This window comes from Eupeodes corollae, chromosome 3, assembly GCF_945859685.1.
Source record: "Eupeodes corollae chromosome 3, idEupCoro1.1, whole genome shotgun sequence".
Taxonomy (NCBI): Eukaryota; Metazoa; Arthropoda; class Insecta; order Diptera; family Syrphidae; genus Eupeodes; species Eupeodes corollae.
In genome coordinates, this window is record NC_079149.1 from 121660965 (window position 1) to 121676760 (window position 15796).

The 15796-nt window shown below is 29.8% G+C and overlaps 1 protein-coding gene across 15 annotated transcripts in view; it reads left to right on the forward strand.

Moving 5' to 3' along the window:
• The window catches only part of LOC129951674 (protein turtle), a 156637-nt gene extending 141074 nt beyond the window's left edge, over positions 1 to 15563 (forward strand). For 12 of the 15 annotated variants that reach the window (XM_056063934.1, XM_056063930.1, XM_056063925.1 and 9 more), the window contains one exon: positions 11471 to 15563. In XM_056063934.1, coding sequence (XP_055919909.1) covers positions 11471 to 13244 — 1774 coding nt within the window. In that variant the 3' untranslated portion in view covers positions 13245 to 15563. The remainder of the gene's footprint in view (positions 1 to 11470) is intronic. The other 3 variants (XM_056063938.1, XM_056063939.1, XR_008782214.1) reach the window with 2 other exon arrangements.
• Positions 15564 to 15796: the final 233 nt, after the last annotated feature.

Here is a 15796-nt window from a genome sequence, read left to right on the forward strand (position 1 = left end):
CTAATAAAATATTAAAAATTCGAAAATAAATGGTGTTTGTTTTCAAAACTATGTAGGAAAGTCTTGCCGAACTTGCCTTTCAATAAGTCCATTGTTGCGAGTGATGTGTGGCATGTGGCACTGTCTTGTTCAAACCACATGTTATACAAGTCAAGCTATTCTATTTTGGGCCAAAATAAGTTGGATATCATCTCATGGTAGCGCTCACCATTCACAGTTACGTTACGATTCGCATCATCTTTGAAGAAGTACGGTCCAATGTATGTACACATTGAGCCAAAAATGAGCTTCGTCGCTGAAAATAATTTTTCGGTAAAAAAGTGGATCTTGCAGTAGGTCGTTAAGTTTCAATTCTTTCATCAACTGTATTTTGAACGCCATCACACCTAAATCCTTCCACAAAATGTTCTGCGTTGTTGTGTAACAGAGGCCTAATTGCAGCGAACGGCAACGAATCTATAATTTATGGTCATCATTAACACTGGCCGATACAGCTGCGATATTTTCTTTAGTTCGCACTCTACGTAAGCGTGTTAGTGGTTTAATGTCCAACAATGTAAATTTGGTGCGCGATGAACCTTATAAACAGCACGTAGTTTTGATAATAAAACTCAATAATTTGCAAGCGTTTTTCGTTTGTAAGACGATTCATTGTTAAATTATAGACTGAATTGAATATGTTTGACAGTAAAACAAAACATGAAACGTGCGTCAACTGTTTAAACTAGTGTTGCCAAAAAGATAATAGCTAAGAAATCACTCTTTCAAATTAAGTGAAACTTATATAAAAAGTGTCAAACATGGTGCTAATTGATACAAAACCTAGTGTATTCATTATTAAAAGTTTAGCATACATAAAAGATCGAAATTCTTTTTTAACCTAGTAACACACTAAAAATGGTGTAATATCACACTTAATTGACTAAAATTTTGAGCCAACAGCGGCTCGGCTCTTAATGTCATACTTCAACAACTTTATAAAAGATATAACCTCGATTGCAATTCCACGACCAAACAAAAATACCCTTGATGCCATATTTCTCTTCTCTATAGATACGTACTCATATATAGAATAAAAGTTAACAGGATATCAAATAACCCAGCATCACTAACGAGCTTTTAATCTACCAGACATAATCTACTGAAAGGGCACTCATGATTTCCGAGTAGCTTTATGCTTGTGTTGTATGCAAAACACTCAACAGCCAATGAGAATGACTGAATTCAAAGAAGATTCACAAACACATGCATATGTATATTTACTTATGTATGTACTCGTATATAGATAGAAATGAGTTGGTGAGAAATAAATTTCTTGAATTTCATGGTTAACCAAAATTGCTTTAAAATTCGGCTTTTGTGGCACTGCAAACGCATTCTTTATGTTATTTTATTTATTTCAGCTTTTAAAATTTCTCTGTTTTTGGTTTTTTGTTTTTGTTAATTTTAAGTTAAAGAATATAGCGAAACTCAGGGAGACTTTATTCGTACATAAGCTTAATTTGAATAAAACCTCTCATTTCACAATAAAATTGCACTCTTGTTGCCGTTAATTATTCAACACCCTGTTTCGTAATGAAAATTTTGTACCATATACACTATATAGAGTTATTTACAGCTATGGCCAAAATAATAGAAACACAACTTTATTCCGTGGTAACTATGTTTATTCTGTAAACAAGAAAATCGGGCCTAATAAGCTAATACCCTAATTAACAAACTGAAAATTTAAACCAGACACGAGAGTTATGGGTACAAATGTTTTTTTTTCAAACATTTTGGATTGTTTGAAATTTAAGTACATACATATGTAGTTAATTTTTAAAAGATTTAAAAGATTTGAAAAGAAATTGGACCACTGTTTTATTTGAAAGCTTAAGTCGCATGCATCTTAACTAGGTTGAGGCCCGGGTATTGAGAATATCAATAAAAAATATACATTTTGGTCGTTTGAAATCAGAGTTTAGTTAACATTATATTACACTTGGGGTTGTTTTTCCTAGGGCATTTTTTCATACGCAACATTCTATAACATGCCAACATATAAGAAAAATTATATTTGACACTTTATGTATTATGATTAAAGTTAGTTTAATGAGCTTGGTCTGTTTTTTTTTGCAACTTGTGCCTAAGGCTAGCCTCCTACAGGATACGAAGAACCGTCTTAGATCTGACTTGAGTCTTAAAACCTCTCTGCAGATTTATTGAATTTATTGCTTTAAGTAACTTTAGATTTTCTTATTCAAGTTTCTCTGTCTGTACAATAATTTAAAGAGGAAATCATTTTCATTTGTTTGTACTTAAGTAAAATCTCACTTTTAAGTTTATCGTGTTTCTCTGCATCTATTGCTATGATTTTGCTTTGTGGAATATTTAAATAAATTTTAACTTAATTTAAAAACCAATCCGAGATAAAAATCCGTCCAAAAAGTGTTATTTTTATTCAAGCAAGAGAATTGTCTTCGAGGGTTCCTATTATTTTGATCATCTTAATTTTTAATCCCTATGGTGTTTGGTACATTTAGTTTGTATATTGATAAAATTCTTAATCGATTTTTAAAATTAACAATATACTATACATTTTACTATAATATCACTTTCTCATGTAGTAAGTAAAATGCAAGTTAACTCAAAATCAAAAAATGTATTCATTACTTTGACAATAGCTGTACACTCACTCGTTGATCACATAACTGTATAATGTATTTAACGAGTGTTTTATGTATGTGTATGTGTATACATATGTATCTCAAAGGATATGTTGAATATTTTGTTTGTGTTTTATGTTTTCTTTTTTTTGCTCTCTTTGAGACAAGGCCATTTCATAATTTTTACCGTCCGCTTTTTCCATTGCAACATCATTTTGCCTCTCTCTTATACGTCCTGCCACTTGAAACTGCAATGCCATTTCCACCTCAACCCTCTTCCACTATTTGTACATTCTATGTACATATATATGACAGCTTCCTGTTGATGGTTAATAATGTATGCATTTTTTTATTTTTTTTTTTTTTGAAAAAAGTGTATATGCATTAAGGTGGAATTTTCTTTTGTTTTAATTTTCACATTTGTGATTTTTTATGTTTATTTCCCGCTTTGGAATAAAAAAAATTAAAAAATTCATCACAAACAAAAAGAGAAAAAGATTCATTCATTATAATAATGTTTATAGGCACTCGTAAGGTAAGGTCTTCTAAATAGTAGTTGGCTATTTGTTTTTTAAGTTTTCTATTTCAGAAATTAGCATTGAAACGAGGACAACAAAATTAAGCTACCTAACTAAAATACAACAACAAAAATAAAGAGGAAAAAGAAGGATATGAAATTGAATAGTTTATGTATATGGGATGGCGTTTTTATTTTTTGTTTAGTGAATAATTTGAATTTCATAAGCGGTGCAATACATAAAGTCAGAATTTATATTTCCGGAATTATTTTTCACTTTTTCAAGTTTCTTTCTGAAAGCACTAATCGAAACGGAAACTGAAACCCACTCTTTTTTCCCACAAGATTGTGATTTTTTTCAATACTGTTTTCATTATAAATTTTCTTTATTTCTTTTTGGGAAAGGAAAACATTTGGGCATATCCTTTAAAATGCAATAAACCTCAATAAATAGTATTTTTTGACAATATTGAGACTATTGTACAAAAAAATGGATTCTTCCGATAGCGAAGCCACAATTTGATTCTTATACAAAATGAAAAATAAACCTAGAAAACATCCTAATAAGCCAATAACCTAATTTTTGTATAGCTTTTCTGAGGACCTAATATTTTATTAATGAATTGAAGTGTAATTGTGACAAAGGACCAAATTGTTCCAAGAAAATCATTTTGACATTTTTTTAACTTTCAAATCTAGCATTTTTTGATTTTTATAGAGGAAGGCCTATTTTGGTCCATAAACATTTTTTAATTAAAGGAAAATGTATTACAACTTCATTATTTACAGAATTGAAATTTTTTGTTCTGTTCGACTTAATTTTGTTTGTACACAATTTGACTGAAACTATGTTAAAGGTATCCATTTTTTTAATGTTTTTCAAAAGATGAACAAGGAAAAAAGTAAGTTGAAAATTGTTCAGTTAAGTAAGTTTTTCTCTTAAGTTTCATTAAGCAAAGAAAAGCATTTAAAATTAGATTAATCCGAGCATCTAAAATTAAAATAATAACACTTGTCTATAAGGTTTCCGATGGATTTTGATGGCTTTAATTCAAATACAGCTCGTTAATCAATCGCTTCATGTTTTTGAGATGTAACTCATCAATCACTTTTTTTCTGATGTTACTTTGTAAAATGGAAAGAAGACATATATAAGGATTTTTCAGGCTGTCTTATTTCATTTATTTGGAGTAGCGATATTTTTTAAAATTAAAATCTTTATCGTAAATACTTAATCCAGTTAAAATATTTAGTGTTCTTTATAAAGTTTTTGAAATTTGTAAAAGATGAGATTTAATCTGTTCTGCAAAAATCACAAAGAAAACAATTTGTGCAAACGATCTTTTAAACAAAGCTAATCTAGTTTTTGAAAAATGGTTAAGAAAACAACTTCAAACACATTAAAGCATTAAATTACATTATTATTGTATAATTCAATGCTTTTATTTTATGTATGACTTAAATTTGAATTTTCAAAAACTAAGTAATGACCTTAAAATATTGAAACTGTATGTAAGGGACAAGGCTTTTACACAATTTATTGTTAAGAACTACATTATGTTGTGTTTTAACTTAGCTTCAATAACACCGATTTTGGTTGTTTTTAACATTTTTTAAAGGGGAATATTTTAAAAACCTTATGTGATAGAAAAATTAAAAGATCAGATTTGAGTTTAGGGCAACTTAAGTTTTTGAAAAATTATTCTTGTATTCTTCTTACATGATACAAAAGTCTGTAGGAATTATTACAAGACATAATACTTAAAACTATAACCTTTTTATTATAAATAAAACAACCAAACCCAATTACCTGTATAGCTAAAGTACTATTATCAAACTAATTTTTTAATTTATAATTTACTCAAATTGATCCATTCCGAAAAATTTGTTAGCTTTTTTAATTCGAAATTGTCATTTTTGCAAAATTTTATTTCGCAAATAATTTCATCTAAAACTTTTTAAACAATATCTAGGACACAAAACAAAATAAGTTTAAGATCAAGCTTTTGGGGTCGTTAAGAAGGAATCTATTTTTCAAAACAAGATTTGTTTTCAATATTTTTTTCGCAAACCCTCGCATATCTTTGGTTAAAATTGTTTTTTATTTTGTTAAAGAAAAGTTAACTATAGATGAAAAATCTTACTTCTTTTTTATCGTAATGATTTTTGTTTGACTGCAAATTGTTTCGCAAGTTTTATTTTTTTTTCTCAAATACAATTATATTCTGAAAATGTTCCTTGAGGATGAATTCTACTTCGCAATATTTGATCATTATGTCTAAAGAACCCTAAAACAAAGCTCCTTTTGCAAACTAAATCATAACTGCGAAATATTCAAATTCGAAGTGAAAATTTCGGAATGATTATGTAAAATTTTACGAAGTGAAGTATGTAATGGCTTCAACTTTGAAAAATGTCTGTTATATTTTTTACAAAATAACTTCAAAAATTCCACTGAAATCATTTGCGAAATAGAAATAATGTAAGCTTACGAAATTCGAAATAATAAAAGTATCATAAAATTGTAAAATAATTATTTTGCGACACAGTTACTTTTAAAAATTAAGATAACAACAAAAAATTACTGAATTGACATTGAGCCAAATGATATAGAAATTAAACTATACAAAAATCTTGAAAAATGACAATTCTTTTTTGTCTATTTTTATTATATTTAGCAATTTTATATATACATATTCAATTATCTCTCCTAATGATAATTTCTACGTTTAATCTATTAATTCTAATAAATAACAATTCCAACACGAATATGAATTTCATATTATCTTAAAAATCGATTTTTATGATAACTTTCCTAAAAAACATGTTTAAGCTTTTTATGAAAAAAAGTAATCCTCATTTTTGTCCAAGTAGCTCTAAAAAAAGAAGAAAAATCCTAAAAACCGACAAAATTTCATCAATTTATTTGTGTGTCTCATCACATCATAAATTGTTATTTACCTCAACGAAAATTGACATTTGAACAAAACCCACTTTCCATTAACTTAAATCCACCATCGCTGCCATCATCGTACTCAAAATCTCTTTTTCTCACTTCAATCAAAATATATAATATTTATACTAACATATAGTACATAAACCACATCCATTTACTTATACATATTTACCAAATCCTTATTTTCTCCTGGAAGGAATAATTTCATATATTCTGCTGCTGCTTCAATTCCTCCAAAAAAAGCACACATACATATATTTTATACAATTTTTATTCCAAAGGATATTATGCCACATTATTTCAACCAAATGTGCGTATCCTTGAGTTTTCTTACCGTGTGTTGAACAAACACAAAATCACAGAGTACATACCCATACACACACCCCTGATAATTTACCATCATCCTGACATATTATATTCACCTTCCAGGAGTCATATCCTTTTGAATCATATTTTCTTTCCGTCTCCATTTAGATAGATTATTATTATTATATCTTTTATTAAACTTACTGATGTTTGCTTTGAAAAATAAAAAAGGATAAAAATACTTATTATGTGTGGAAACGTCGTATTTTATGCTCAAGAACCTAATCTACACATACCAACGAAAAAGAACCAAAATCTTGGCAATTATTTAAAATGTCGATTTAAATTATTGTTTGCTGAGGCTTATTGTTGTTTGTTTGCCATTTGAATGTTGGAATTTGGTTTTCAATTTTAACTTTTCTATCCCTTTATACGGTGTTTCCTTAAAATATTCTTTTGCAATTGATTAACGATCGAAATAAAGTTCCTAAAGGTGGTGGAACGTACATGGTACAATTGAACAAGCTAGCAATAATACCATCATCATTTCAGCTCACCTTTTACACTCAACCAAAACCATATCCTTATGGCACGCATACAAAAAAAAATAAAACGAACATTATTTCGTATATGCGGAAGTATAACATAAAGTGGCAATAAAAAAAGGATCTCTGGCCCATAAATACAATATCGGAATCAGATTTTAAGTACGTTTCTATATTTGCGCTTCTAATGGTTTTTTCCCGTCCGCACATTTAACAACACTCTAAGCTTTAACCACCCATATTCAGGATATGTTAGGGGAAACCAGGGTGAGATGAAGTATTAAATTGATGTGAATGCAGATGGCAATGTCTCATTTCCAAAACATTGAGCTCTTAACACTTAAAATAAATATGCAGATTAAAAGTTTTCTTTTCTTCAATTAATCCAAATAATAAAAAAAAAACCTTTAGTTAAGTTACTTTTTCAATATGTCTCACTGTTTGAAGTCCTTGCAGGGGACGCTTTGTCATTTTAAACCTTTGATAAACACGCTCTATTAACAAAATCATGAGAAATGTCATAGTGAGATGTTTATTGAATACAGCTATACTATTTTCCTTTTAAAAATATCCTATGTCGTTTTTTGTAGGTGCCCAGAAAAAATGTATGACCACCAAACAAAACTGAAATTAGAAATAAGTTTGCCCTTCTGGTTTTTTCCTAAAAGTCTCTTTTTGCAATAATTATTTGGTTTGATAGCTTCGTCAGTTGTATGAAGGGGCCAAGTTCCTCCTCTTGCCTCACCCCCTGTCCACTGAGAGGCTCCGTTTTAAATCTATATCTAGGAAGAGCTCCTTGACCTAGTATTTTATACATTTTTCTATGAACAAATGACATAAGTTTCTTAACCACATCTATGACGTTCAAAATGTATTGATTTAGTACCTTAAAACCACTAAAGTATCCTAAGTTTATTATTTATTTTCACGGAGGCCCAGTTTTATTGTGCCTTGCCAGGCCCAGTTATAGATTCGCCATTGACACAGATTTAGAGTTTTCATTGATTCGGGATCTTGTTATCCTTTTTGGACGAATCTACAAGATAACTATCCAACAATCACCCACATTTTGTATTGATCTGTTATCTTAAAACCATTTCATTGGGCCAAATAACTTAAGTTCACTATAATATTAATTCACAGCTATTTCATTTAACTCTTTTTCGAGAAAAGTATCCTTATTTAACATTCATATCCATTGCCATATAACCTAAGTTCACCATTTTTACCAACGCTTGTCTGACAATAACCTTTTAAATTATAACCATTTCTTTAAGCAAGTAGCTTAAGTTCATCCACCCATATCGACAATCATCAATTATTGATTTGTCCTCTTATATCCCAATCTTTGACCAAATAGCTTAAGTTTACTATTCATAGTGATGTACAGCATCTTACACACTTCTTATTAGACAAATAGTCTAAATTTTCCATCCATTTCAATGTCTTTATTTAATCTAATTATTAATTTATCTAATAAGTTATGTATCATACTGGACAAGTAGCTTAAGTGAAAATGGTGAACTTCGCGCATTTCGACAAATTGTTGGAATCTTCTTGGCCTTTCTTTGGGAAAACATGTTCCGTTTGTATGCCCAACTTCCATTGATTTTGACATCTAAAAACTTTTATATGGTCAAATAACCTAAGTTTACCATTGATACCGACTCTTATATATCATTTTTCTGCCATTTGATAAGTATTTCTTGGAACAAGCAGCTTAAGTGCATCGTAGCTACACACAGTTATTATTGATTGGCTTAAGTTGGTCATACCATACCAGTGCTCAGATTTCATTGATCTGGTATTTAACAACCCTCTTATTGGACAAATAGGTTAAGCTTGTCATCTAATACCATGCCTTAATTTCATCTAATTGATACATGAGTGTTATTTCTTTTAAAATATAAAGAAAGGAGGTTATTTATCTGTAAAATTCTGCACAAGTAGCCCAAATTTTCTTGTATAAATAATCGTGTTTGTCATAGATTTGTAAACTTATTGGCATTTTTTGGACAAATAGCTTAAGTACATTGATTCAGCATTTTAAACTTTTTCTAGGGTCAAATAGCCTAAGTTCATTACTTGGAATGATTGGAACCTCTAAACAAATATTATATTAGAAAAAATGAAAAAAGCATTCTGTATCTCAAAATAAATAAACAGGAAATTTCTCAATACAAATATCTAAGCTATCCCATATTACTCCATTCTCCCCTAATAAATTCTCGCGCATTCTATAAATCATGCTCTTAAATGGCGCCCAACAACGATCGACTTTTAATTTTGTTTCTATCCCTCCAAATATTTTACCACACATTCCATTGAATTGATGCTAGCTGCTGCTGCTATTGATGTTAATGTTGATATAGAACACAACAAGCAATTGAATTGGAAATAGCTACAATAGCTCGCGTTAGCATCAAAAATAGCAATTTCAGCGTAAAAAGTCATAAAATCTATAGCATATAGTAAATATACACGCCAAAGCCGGTAATACCAACTCTCTTTCATACTTTTCTACATTTGAAAGACATGTTTTTTTAATGAAGGGTTTTATGTTTTTGTCGTCAGTCGTTGGTGTTGTCATTTTACTTGTTTTTTTACTCTGTTGATTTTTGTAATATTTTCCAGGTGTATTTAGACTCGGGCAGAGAAAGGTTTAGGAGACAATTCAAATTATTTTTCACTGGAAACAAACTAAAAAATAGATGGTTTTATGTGAACATACATAATCCTATTGGTTTATATGCAAATTTTTTAGAACTTTTTTTAATTTTCAAAGTTTTTCTAAGTTTCTCAATAATCCTCAGGTTTTTTTTATTTATTTTTGAAAGAGGGGTTTTCAGTTAAATTTTTAATTTTTATTTTATTACTTTGTTGGATTATTGCAAATGAATTAAAATTGTTGTATATTTGAAAAAGGTTACTTCTCTTTAACTCTCATATTATATTGTTCTTTCTCCTTTTTTTTCGAATTTTTGTTGTTTTTGTTTTGTTTTCATTTATTTCCGCTTTTATTGCCTTCAACTGGATTCTAAATGGATGTTTAATGCTTTTATTGCTACATCGCACACAAAAACAAAAACATATATACATTTATTCCAATATCCTGCTCCTGTGTAATCGAAAATGGTGCATTCTTTTTTTGTTCCTGCTCGGCTAAACTACATATATGTATTTTTTGTTGGTTGGAAATAAAAATAATAATGTAACTGGTATAACTGTAACTGTGCATTCGGACGTAAATTAATGCAGATTTAAAGGTTTGTTGTGATTCTCTTTAAAAAATGTGTTGTTTGTATTTGTATTACCTTACCTTGTTTTGAAAAATGGGTTTGTTTATTTTTGTTTAGTTTTTGAAACATCTTTTTTTTCTTCATTTGTGTAGTGTTACAGAAAATTGCTTGTTATTATCCTGTTTTTGTTTTCGATTTGTCTTTTAGAAATTTGAATTTAAATCAATCATACATTTTTTAATAAAGAAATACATGTTGAAAATTAAATTTTTTTTAAAGTTGTTTTTAAGGACTTTAAAATAATTTGCATTTGGAAAATTAAGCTTAAATACGTACTACTTCGTATTACAGTTCCAAAATTTGTTGTTTTAAGACTGTTTAAAGAACAGGAGCTCAGTCTTTAGTAATGCAGTTACGTTTAAACGTTAACCTTAGCTGAATACAAAGTTTCAATGAGCACACAGAATTTGCCTTTAAGAATAGAGTTTCCCACAATTAACTTTTCCCTAGGAGGAATTTTAGTATTCAATTTAAAATACCATAATTCTAAACTCAATTTAAATTTTTCTAAAATCCGAGCTTAAAGGCAACTCCTTTTGTATTTAAATCCTTAAGAGAAAAGATAAGATTTAGAATTTAATCGTCTCACTTTAACATTACAAAAGAGTTCAAAAAGGTGGAAACATTTCATGAGAGAAAATTTCTCATCCTTAACGGGTTTTAATCTTCCTGAAATATTTTATTTGGCTGGTTTGAAATCTTTTTATTGTTCGATTTTGAACAAAACTTAAAATTTTCAGCATACATTTTTTAAGTTGAGATTCATAAAACCAAATCTTTCAATCTTTTTTGATCGAATAAGATTCTTTCAAAAAAAGATACAAGAATCAGTGTTAAAACGTCATAATTTATAAAAAGCGTACAACGTGTGGAAAGATTTCATGAGATAACATTTCTCATCCTTTACGTGTTTTAATCTTCCTGCAAAATTCCAGTTGTCTGAATTGAAACCTCTTTGTTTTTCAATTTTAAGCACGAAATTATTGTTTTCAAACACATTTACATCAAAAATAATGTTTTGATATGAGTTAAAATTGTTGTTGCATGATTTCAGCTTCAGCGTGATTTTATTTTTCGCTGCTACATTGATATTTGTTTTTTGTTGTCTTTGATATATCTTCATGTTATTGTTATTCAAAACTTTATTTAATTTCTTAATTTTATTAACACACATTTTTTGTAATTCTATTTGTTTTTAGATATAAACAAGCCAGAATATCAAGTGTAACCACTGTCTTCATAACCATACTTCATTGGATTTGGCCACCGGATCGTTGCACTAATTGTCATTCTATCTACAGCACACCACATATCGATGAGATAGATGGTACTCGGAGTGTTGGCCAAATTCATCGTTCTGTGGATGGACGTTTCGTACTCTCCGAAACACCAGATGTGCATCAAGAATCTAGAAGCGGTAGCAAAGCTGAACGTCGTAACAGCACAGGATCTCAAAACTCCAGCAGTGATGATGGAGGATTTCTAGCACGTCGAAGTTTTTTAAATTCACGTGCATCATGGCGACGTCCATTAGTCGCCTCTCCAAGTCAATTGAGCCTTCAGTCGAATGGTTCTGCATCGGGGGGTTTCCTGAATGGCTTGGGTGGATTGTTGCGTGTTGGGGCGGGACGCTATCAAAATGTTCCTCGTAATCAGCAGCAGTATGCCAATGTCTATCGAAATTTGCCACAACCAGTTTCGAGACCATTGCATCAAAATCTTCACATCAATACCCTGGCAGTGCCACAGACTCCGAATACACCGAACTTGTACACACCTTCGAGAGTGTCACGCATCTTCTCCAGCTCCCCGGCCAGCACGATTGGCATACACTCACCATGGTCACCAGCAGCCAATCAGTTCTCCGATCTGAGCACCGTTTACCCAAGTTCGGCGGAAAGGTCATTCCCAACGCCATCAAGTGGTGGACTAGGTGCCACTGCATCTCTCGGTGGGAACGCTGGGAGCCGATACAACCGCTACTATTCTCATGAACTGCCCTCCCTGAGGACAATTCAAGAGGAGACACGGCGCATGAATCAAGGTTTTGTTCCGCTGCATATACCACCCTCACCGTCCTGGCGGGGATACTATCAGTCTCAGACACCATATCACAGTTATCGGCCAAGAACGAGATGGTATCCACGCCATTCACGGGTGACACGTTCCCATTCTGAACTCCTATCCCCACTGCCACACCTTAACTTCGCCGCCCACTATCGGCCCTCAGGTGGCATGGGGCTAGAAGCTTCACCGGAAAGCCGCTCCAGCTCGAGTGGCTTTGGTAGCAAGAATACATCGAATCAGCAGCATGGATCTCATCATTCGGGGAGTACAAGTGAATGGCGACTACTGCCTCCGTATCGTCCACCACCACCACCTCCATCCACATCATACTACTATCAGGATCCAGGCCCGCACTATCACCATCACAGCCTGCATCATCACCATCATCATCATCCTGCGTCAGCCGCAGCAGCCTCAGCGACAGTGGGAACACAATCAACGCTGCCCTATTACAACTACACTGGTAGCCTTAAACGTCCAACTACACCACCTTACACCATGGGCAACTGGTTGGACATGATTTCGCGTCTGAATGCCGCCACCGATACAGTGAACGTGCACAAGGCAGTCGACGTTGGCAGTGTCGACGGTCACTACGAATTCGATCCGTCAACGCCGACGCCAAGTGCCTCCACACCCACCGGTGGTCCCCGCGATGATCTCAATTTGCTCAATATCGACACGGGAAGCACAGGCGGTGGAATATTCCATACCGCTACTTCCGGAATACCACCAACTGCCGCTATGACTCTTGGCCCTATGCGTAAGCAGCGCTACGGTGGCACAAGCAACCGATACGATAACATAGAATCTCGTGTTCAAGCCATGAAGGAAGAGTTTTACGCTTATCGAAAGCGTCAGGCAATGAAAAGAGCAGGAGTCGTGGAATTAGAGAGTATGTGTTAAAAAAAACAACCAGAAACAACAAAATAAATAACAAATAACTCAGCACGCTTAGAAAAACCATCTCAACACCTCCAAAACCCTGACCGATTTAGAGCAATAAAACAATAACAACACAAAATACAAAAGCAAATTTAAAAAAACATCGCAATGGCTATGAACTACAAAAATATTTTAAATAACACGCCACCCCATCCTTCGAACTTTTTAAAGAGCACTCGAATTATTTCTAAGTAGTCATATAGGTAAATTTAATTATTATTATTAAAAAAAAACACATACAATTTCTTAAAAAAAAAAAAACAAGAAACAAAAAAAAAAAAAACTAAAATCTTAGACATACATTTTCAAAATTAAAACAAAAAAACGTACACAACAACCATAATAATTATAAACCTAAATTTAATTGTAAAAAAAAAAAAAAACAAAAACAAAACCAGCAAAATTAATAAAAACAAAAAAATCATAAAGATTATATTATTATTAATTTACTTGTAAAAATAATGTAGAACTTTAAAAATCGATAAGATCGCAATTATTATACAATTAATTTATAAATTTAAATACAACAAAACATATATATAGTATAAATGGCTATGGTTATATTATTATTATAATAATAAAACAAAATTCACAAACAATATAAAATTATTTAGGATAAAACAAATTAAACTTTAAATTTAAAAAAAAAAAGCAAAAAACAACTTGTAAATATTAATTATAATTAATTATTTTAGAAAACATAATAAATAAAAACAACAAACAAAAAGATTCTTATTAAATTTCCAAAATTTCGAGACAGAAAATAACTTTAAAAAATATATATACATAAAATAAAAAATCTTTTCAAACTAAAGAATTTTTTTTAATTTTTCTTTCATAAAATATTTCAAAAATATATATATTAAAAATATAAAAATATTTAGAAAGAAAAATGTAAGAAAAGGAAAACATAAAACAACTAAATAGAAAATAACATTTTACTTTAAGGCAGTAAATCCAAATAAAAACATTTAAAAAAATATATAGAAAAAAAACAACAATAAAGACAAACGTTTCATAATTTTAAAAACATAATAAACAAATTATATATATAAAATAATTTAAAAAAAATATAATTATAACATTGAAAACAAGCAAAACGAAAAGTATCTCTTCACTAAATTTTTATTTGGTTAACTAAAATGAAAAGAAACCAAATGAAAATTTAAACAAAATAAAAAAGCATAAAATAAGAGATACAAACAAAAATTAACAAGTGAATAAATTTTAAATATAATAATAATAGGTGCACATTTATTGATAAAATTAATTTTAAATTGAAATTTTAAAATTAACAGAAAAAAAAACAGAACAAAACTATACATTACACATTTTAAAATGAAGTATGAAAATAAAAAATAATTAATATAAAATGAAATTACGAATCTTACTTGCGAACATAATATATTTTTTGTTTGTTTAATAGAAGATGAAAAATTAAAAAAACATTTATAATGTTTTAATTTTTATTTTAATTTTTTCGTGCTTATATCGAAGCTCATTTATAATTTTGAAACAAATTAAAAGAAAATAAAAAAACTTAGCGAAGTGACCTCTTTCTCAGTCATAGTATTCTCACTTTTCAACATCTGACTACTTTAAAAATAGCTTCTAAGGGAAACTCACAACTTAAGTTTTCAAAAAACTTTAACTTAAAGCTTTTATTATTTTGTTTTAATCAAGAAACTCTTTCAAGTATGGCAATTGGCTAAAACGAAAGTTGGTATCGAATCCACTAATTTAGACTTTTTTGTCTACCTTAAATTAGTATTATTTAAAATTTTGTTTCAGCTTTCTACAGTCTGACAAATATTGATATATTTTTCAATAATCTATTAAGTATTTTTATGGATAAAACAAAGTTTCAAATAAACTTTGGTCAGAACTATATTTGATTCTATATTACGAAAGCCAAAAACTATTATGCCAAAAAATAACTTGCCAGTTTTTTTTTTCAAACCCAAAATTCTACTAATTTCAATCTTTTTCCCAACCTACGTATTTACTTTGAACTTTCAAAACTCAAATTGGTCGCAGAAAATTCAAACGAAGTAAAAATAAACATAAATAGTTCATTATTGAAAAACAAAAAAGTAAATTTAACAAAAAATCAAGTAACATTAAACTTTAAAAAACAAAATGCAAGTATCTTGTAAAAGTTATTGGAACCTACCCCAAACAACAACAAAAATGTGAGAGGAGAATTACTAGGTCTTAAGAAATAAAAATAAAAAAACAAAAAATAAATGAATTAAAAAAATATTATAAAAAAAAAAAAAATATATATATAATTCTGACTTAGAAATCTAACGCTTTATCGACCATTTTATAATTTAAGAAAAAATAAATATTTTACTTCCTTAAAAAAAAAAAACTAATAATTTATCTTATTCAATAAAGAAACCCCAACAACAACAAGAACAACAACAAACAAAAAATATAAACTGATATTTTTTAAACATCAAGCTTTAATTATTATTTTTTTTAGTTAACCTATAAAGACTTTGCTTTAA